Below are 7,280 nucleotides of genomic sequence, written 5' to 3'. Positions count from 1 at the left end.
TTCACTATAATCAGACTGTAACCATAAATACATGCTGTCTTCAACAAATATTACACCTTCAATAATATTAGAAAATCATGAAAAACATAAAACTCTTTTTTTATGTATACATTACATGTAGATGTTTGCGATGTAATATGTGTTTCATATGCTCCCTCAATGAAAAGATCTTTTCTACGATAAAATACAGTCCATCAACCTCGCAATCTGATACGATTCTATTCAAGCACGATAGCAGGAGCGTTAAACATTAACAGCATCATCCGAATACGGAAGGTCTTCAGCCCGGTCATAAGGATTTATATATAGCTTGGTGGAACTTCCATATGATATTTACCAATCAAAATTTCCAAATCCTGCAAAAACACATCTCAAACATGTTAGAGCATGCTTGTGCATTCTAAGTTCTGTATCTCTATTAGACAATGCATCCAAGAAAATAATTCAGTACCTAATTCCGGGCTTTGAAGGTACATATTTTCAGCCCTCAGTGCAGAGTTGTCAAAGGACAAGATGTCTTCTGGTTTTGTCTTTTCATCCCTGGGAGATTCAACTTCTGGCTCTGCTTCTGATTCTGCATTGTTTTGCGCGGTCATGGATTGCTTTCTTTTTGAACGAGCTCTCCTGTTCTGGAACCAATTGTAGACATTTGTTTCAGATATCTGGCCATGCTGTGTGAGTTCCATGGTTAGCTCTTTGATCTTCTGCTTGCATGGAGTTCCGTTGCCTTCCTCAAAAATTTGCTCAAGGATTTGAAGTTGCACGGGTGACGGGGTCCAGCGCTGCCTTGAAGTTATCTTGTGGCCACCGGATGCCATGAATGGATCACAATAAAAATTCCCCAGTCTCATTCCTGAAACAGAAAGACTGATGATTATAGGAAATGGAAGGCCACACCAAATAAAATACTTTCTTCCACAAAAAAACCTTCACAAGTAAACACAACTTCGAAAATTTAAAAATTCACCAAACCACAATAGGATCATCCTAAATTGAAACAACCAAGTTTGTAAACAAACGAAGTGAACTTGAATTTTATTCTTGGGATGTTATCTTGAGGCCGCCAGATGCCACGAATGTGGATTGTAACAAGAGTTCCCCAGCCCATTCCTGGACTTTGAGAAAAACTAAGAAAGAGAAGGAAAAAAAGACTCATTCCCGAACGAGTGAGACTACGGATAGTAGGGAATGGAAGCTCATACCAAATAAAAACTATTCATTTGACAAGACTGACACAAGTTTGAATATTTTTAAACAAGATAGTTTCTCTTGCTCTTTCACTTTTATGTTGTAATTGAGTGAATATAATCAAACAACAGAAACGCCGATTATTGGGCAGCAGACTCAAGATCAGAAGAAACTACAGATGGTAAGCAATTTGTGTAGCAATAAAAGTCCGATCACTTTCAAGCTGCAGTGTGGCTACTTGTAGTTCTGTTGATGATACTAAAGGTACCAATATTCAGTACATAGTTAGTTAAAAACCACCTTTTCCTAGTACTTTAATTTACTAATCCACATTTTTGTGTTTTCGCTTATCCTCCTTTTATTTCGGAGGTTAAGGCTGGGCCACGCCGGGTGCTGAATTTGACAAGGTCCTTCCACCTGAACTCCTGAAAGAGTTGGAGGAGGATATATCCACCAAGCTTGAGGTAAGCTTCTCCAACTTGAGGAACGGGTATTCATGCTCCCACCCCATGAATCAATTATTTGCAAGTGAATAAATTCATTACAAAAGCCTACATGGAAGTCTTTGGTATGTCAAGTAAACCAAGTGGCTCTATCATGTTACAAGGTTTTCACGGGACCGCGGCCATGGGCACATAAAACACCCAGAAATCGAGAACAAGTACCATCCTTTCCACCATTACCACAGAAAGTCATAATCTTAGATACAAAAACAAGTAATGAAGTTTCGATACAGCCTCCTAAGTCCTAAATTAGCTCCTCATTTTACTTGAAAAATGAAAAAGAAGAGAAAAGTACTAATCGTCATACTCATATGCATAAAACCCAATATAAAGAAGAAAAATTGGATCAAATCTCATGAATTAAAACCAATTAACCACAAGTGGAAAAAGCAATTAAAAAACAAACCCAATTCAGATTGGAAGAGAGAGAGAGGGGCAGACCGACCAGTAAGATCCTGTTGGGCAGAGAGTTGCTTGTGCAAGTCGACAAGCTGGTCACAAATGGTGGTGTAGACGGCGATCTGTTGCCTCAGCTGCTCCATTTGCTCGTCGGTCATAACCTTCACGAACAACCCTCCATTTCCATTTCCAACCCCATCATCTTCTTCTGGGTTCTGCAAATTCTGGTTGATTATTTGCTGCTGCTGCTGCCGCCACTCCCCCATCATCCTTCCCAATCAATTTGCTGAGTTGCTTTTTCTTCAACTCGCTTTTCCTCTTGGGCTTTACTCCCTCTAGCTGCCAATCCGCTCTGCTCCTCCTCCTCAGTTTTCTGAGTCTAACGTTTGATTGACTCGGTGACAGTGACTCACTTGTTGTATTAATACTACAGACAGCAGAGAACAACGGCGTAAACTAAGGAATTGGGAATTTGGACTTCCCCTGTAGATTAGCATGTAATTGCTGCTGTATTTTAGCATGTAATTGCTGCCTGCTTTGAATTTCAGAGACGGTAACTTGCGTTTTCCACACTCATGTCTCATGGTTTAGACCACGTAACACTTTATGTCCCTGTCTAATATAAAGGATAGTGCAATACCCACGACTTTTACTTCTCATACATTTTTGTTAGTTTTTAGTTATTGATTTTCTTTAATTTATTTAATTCGACGACTAAAAATTAAAAGAGGTATATGAATGACACTACTCTAATATATACGGAGGGTTAGGATTTAGATGCACTTATAACACACATTTTACCATTCACTTTATAGCGCTTGATTTGTAATTTTTTTTAACGACATGAATTGTCTATATTTCAATTCATCATTCACATATTATTCTTGAAAAGAAATTAGACATTCAATTCATCATTATGACAAATATAGTTGTACGAAAAGCTAAAACGACTATCATTTATTCAAACAATCATATGGAATTTAGGTGATTTTTAGTAGATATAATCTTTGAAGAAAAACCTAAAGAGCTATTTATCGGTTTGCCCCTGAACTTGAATTGAGGTGCCAATTTCCTCATTAACTTTAATTTTAGCCAGTTACCCCTTGAACATTTATAATTATCCAATTACCCCCTTAAAATTTTATAAAAAGCCAATTGCCCCCTAGCGTTAGATTTTAAAATTTTCATCCATCCAATTTTCTTCTCTTTTTTGCCCCATAAAGTTGTCATGTGTTGAATGCGTGACCAAAATGAATAAAAAGTTTGATGAAAATTTTTAAAAAATCAAGCACCAGGGGGAAAATTGGCTATTTATAAAAATTTAGGGAGTAACCGGCTAAAATTAAAGTTTAGGAAGAATAGGTTAATTATAAAAGTTTTATGAAGATGGTGGTGACCGCAGCATAGCAGTCTATACTATTTCAGCAACCTCCATGAACTTCTTCGCGATGTTGGCGGCTTGAGTTATAGGGTGCAATTGGTGGTTTTGCATTGAGTTTGGAGTTGATAGTCTGATGGGAGCGGTGGTGACTCTTAGTTGGTGGAAGTTATGCTTCCTATGACCTTCTATTGGTTTTGGAGACAAAGTTAACCTTAGGTAATCTAACAGATTTTTAATTGTGGCTTAACGAATGTGACATTTAATAGATTAGGTACTTGTTTGGAATGTTTAAAAAGGTTGAGGAGTTTTAGGTACTTAATCCTACTATTAAATAGTAACACAAATTCTTTTCTTTAAGAATTAGAGAAAGTCATGTATTCCAACAATAAAACATGTTAACCACCACAGGGTGCTCAAGGGGTCAAAGACGAATTCCAAGCCCGTATTCAACACAACATGGAAGCGAACATCCCTCCTCCTTAAACCCATTTTATTTCACTTTTTTTTTGGTCGCTTTTCTTTCACTTTCTTCTCCAGTATCTAGGAGTTATGATTCAGTATCCTAGAGGCGCATGTAAAGCAGTTACGTGTGTGTTGTAAAGGACAAAAGAGGAAGAGTTCTCATGTTCTTAGAGAGTTTTATGAGAGGTTTCGGGAGAGTTTCTTCTTGGCCTATAAATATGTGTGTATATTAGTGAGTGGCACCTCAATTCAGGATGGCAGTGCACAGTGGATAAAAGCGTAAGTAGGGACTTGTCAGAACAACTATTGCGACCGGACCATCGACAAGGTTTGAAGCCAAGTGTTAGGAGTCATACCAGCTCTCTTCGGTTCCTTGGATTCCTGGCAAACCTTTGGTCCCAATCCTCGGCAAATCCATGATTCAGAGGAAGCTTTGCAAAATGCAACAACAGTGGGCCAAGTTGTTCATGTAAGGTATAAAATATCGATGATATCGAAAATATCGGTAGTCCAAAAACACGGAAATTTCGATGAAAATATCGGGATATTATCGATATCGATAAAATTTGAATAAAAACCACGGAAATTGTAATAAAAACTTGGAAATTTTTATTGAAACTTTGCAGGATGTTTATTTAGTCAATTATCTATTAGTTTATCACAAAAAATTGGAAGGAAATGCATTGCATGATGGATTTAACTGATTTAAGTTGATTATATAGCGAGCTGTCAAACATTGTAAGTGTAGAAACTATGTAGTAATTAATGAAAGAGTTTAAACACACCATAATCATTTATATATAATAAATTAGTACAATATTTTACACTTTATACATTACTCTGTGTGTAATATAAAAAAAAATTGAAAAGAAAAAAAATATAATATGAAAGAGAGAAGTTAGAGAAAAATGTGAGCGAGAAGGCAAAAGAGAAAAAAACGTGGGGGTTTTTATTTATTTTTTTTAAATTAGGAACATGCCTGGATAACATGTAAGTGAAGAAATAAAAGAAATAGTAAAATTCTTGTTACGGGAAATTATCTTAATTCTTATATATTTCTTTAATATTTTAATAAATTAGAGAAAAAAATTATTATTTCAGTATTTTTTAGGTGAGCAAAAAATTTTCTTACGAAATGCTAAAAATCGACATCGACGATTTTGACCCTAAGGGCAAAAAGGCCCAATTATAAATACAAGCCGGGTGTGCACCTTAGAGCAACTCCAGTGTGGGAGCCCTACCCCCAGGCAATTCACTATTCAATCCACCCAGTGAACATTAAATGCTCTTAATGAACAGTAACTGCATTTTGCATCTCCAGCGTAGGAGCCCTCCCCCCTGGCAATTCGCAATAAAATATTAGTTTTTTTTTAATAATACAAAATAATTTTATTTGTAATTTCGGATAAAAATTTTAATCAATCTAGTTGTACAATTTTCTATTAAAAAATTACTTTTATTTTTTCTTTTTCACATGGTGCAGCACACCATTCCAAAACCTTTTATTTATTTATTATTATTTCTTCTTCTTCTTCTTTTTTGTTTTTTTGGCAAACATTTTTTCTTCTTGTTTTCAGATGGTGCCAACGCACCACTTCTTTTTCTTCTTCTTTTCAGATGGTGCCAACGCACCATTCCAAAAGCCCTTCATTTCCACCTGTGTCCTCCCTTCCCCCCCCCCCCTAATGCACCCCCTCGCCTCTCTTCCAAAAGCCCTTTTAGACCACTTTAGAATAGCAACCAAAACCAAACATCCTCCCTAGAGAGCCCAGAAATCTCTGACACCCCGCACACCCCTCCCACAGCTGATTGCCATGTCAGGAGGACCCATCACGCAGGACTGGAAGCCCGTCGTCATCAGGAAGAAGGCACCCAACGTCGCCACCAAGAAGGATGAGAAAGCCGTCAACGCCGCTCGCCGCTCCGGAGTTGAGATCGAAACCCTCAAGACCCAGAATCGCCAATCCTAATTCTTCAATCTTCTTCCCCTACTCCAAAACCCATAATCGCCCTCTCTTTTTCGTCCCAAAGCCCATTTGGGTCCAAAAGCCAGAGCTTTCGTTTTTCGGCGGAAATGGCGGTGGCGGCGCAGGAGTAGGAGGAAACAGCAAGGGATGGAACCAGGGCGGAGATGGGAACTCTGACGACTCGTCTTCGTCTGTTTCGGGATTCAGAGTTCTGGGTATGTTTCTCAATAGGTGGATATCCCAAGTCGCCGTCGATCCGCAGTTTGCCTTCAAGGTTCTGATGGAGGAGGTGGTCGGAGTTAGCTCATGCGTCCTCAGTGACATGGTTTCCCGCCCCAATTTCGGCCTCAACGAGCTCAACTTCATCTTCTCGACTCTTGTCATCGGATGCATACTCAATTTCATACTCAATATCGTAATATTATCGATAATATCGCGATATGTTAACGATAATTAATTGGATAAGTGTAAAAAGATCGTCATCTCACAAAAACGATATTATTGGCGAAATATCGTCGATAATATCGATATTTTATACTATGTGTCCATGGAATGGATAACAAGAAAATAACAGAATCTTGTTTAGGAGTTGGAGCTTATGTGACGATGACTTAAGAGACATGTAGGAAATTAGAACGCAGTGCAACCTGGCACTCCAAGAGTGGCAATAACGTGGCAGACACATCACCAGATTAGTGGGCCTACTCATGCCCCGTAAGAATTAAAAAAAATAATTGACAAACCTAATGGAGAAATGCTATTCATACCATGTTTTTGTATCATATTTTCATACCACCTTAGGTGATATGTGATGTGGACAGTCATATCATTTGAATTAATCAAATTTTTAAATTTAGTTCATTATTTAATAAACTAATAATTAAGAAAAACTAGTTAATTAAATAATGATTGTGGTATACGAAAAGTCTTTCTTCTTCATTTCCTTGGGTTTTGCAAAATTTTCAAATGATGTGACTGTCCACATCATATAACCCTCAGATGGTATAGAAATGTGGTATAAAAACATAGTATGAATAATATTACTAGAATAGAAAGTGAATCGAAAATTGAATTTGAAAAGTAATGTAATGAAATTTGAGTTTCAAAAATCGACATGAAATGTGTTTTTTTTTATTTTTAATTATTTATTTTAAAATGAGACAATTGGTGGTAAGTTACGGTCATCTATCTCTTCTGAAGGTTAATAAAACTCACAGAAGCATTTCAGCCTCTCTTGGTCATAAGTTTGGCTTCCACACCAACAGCGGATTTCGAACTCGAGACCTCCGATTTTTAATTTTAAGAAAATCTCGTAATGTGTCATTTACCACTTAATCATTAACTCGTGATTAAATCGACGTAAAATTGGAGTCTGAGCTC

The 7,280-nt window shown here is 37.3% G+C and overlaps 2 protein-coding genes across 2 annotated transcripts; one reads left to right on the top strand and one right to left on the bottom strand.

Moving 5' to 3' along the window:
* Nucleotides 1-2,686, bottom strand: LOC103420133 (WUSCHEL-related homeobox 8-like). The gene is made up of 3 exons (XM_008358200.4): nucleotides 2,137-2,686; nucleotides 452-853; nucleotides 1-356 (listed from the first exon to the last, which is right to left on the bottom strand). The coding sequence occupies exons 1-3, from the start codon at nucleotides 2,357-2,359 to the stop codon at nucleotides 334-336; spliced, it is 648 nt and encodes a 215-aa protein (XP_008356422.1). The 5' UTR covers nucleotides 2,360-2,686; the 3' UTR covers nucleotides 1-333.
* A 3,140-nt stretch (nucleotides 2,687-5,826) lies between these two features.
* Nucleotides 5,827-6,357, top strand: LOC139197176 (protein RETICULATA-RELATED 3, chloroplastic-like). The gene has a single exon (XM_070823943.1). The coding sequence runs from the start codon at nucleotides 5,827-5,829 to the stop codon at nucleotides 6,355-6,357; it is 531 nt and encodes a 176-aa protein (XP_070680044.1).
* Nucleotides 6,358-7,280: the final 923 nt, after the last annotated feature.

Source organism: Malus domestica, chromosome 06 (assembly GCF_042453785.1).
Source record: "Malus domestica chromosome 06, GDT2T_hap1".
Lineage (NCBI taxonomy): Eukaryota > Viridiplantae > Streptophyta > Magnoliopsida > Rosales > Rosaceae > Malus > Malus domestica.
This window is presented reverse-complemented; position numbering and strand designations above follow the sequence as displayed.

Coding starts and splice junctions, on each gene's coding strand:
- LOC139197176 (XM_070823943.1), top strand. CDS start 5,827: ATGAGAAAGCCGTCAACGCCGCTCGCCGCTCCGGAGTTGAGATCGAAA.
- LOC103420133 (XM_008358200.4), bottom strand. CDS start 2,359: ATGATGGGGGAGTGGCGGCAGCAGCAGCAGCAAATAATCAACCAGAAT. Junction 854..2,136: donor TGCCCAACAGGATCTTACTG/GTCGGTCTGCCC, acceptor TTTCTGTTTCAG/GAATGAGACTGGGGAATTTT. Junction 357..451: donor CCTTCAAAGCCCGGAATTAG/GTACTGAATTAT, acceptor GTGTTTTTGCAG/GATTTGGAAATTTTGATTGG.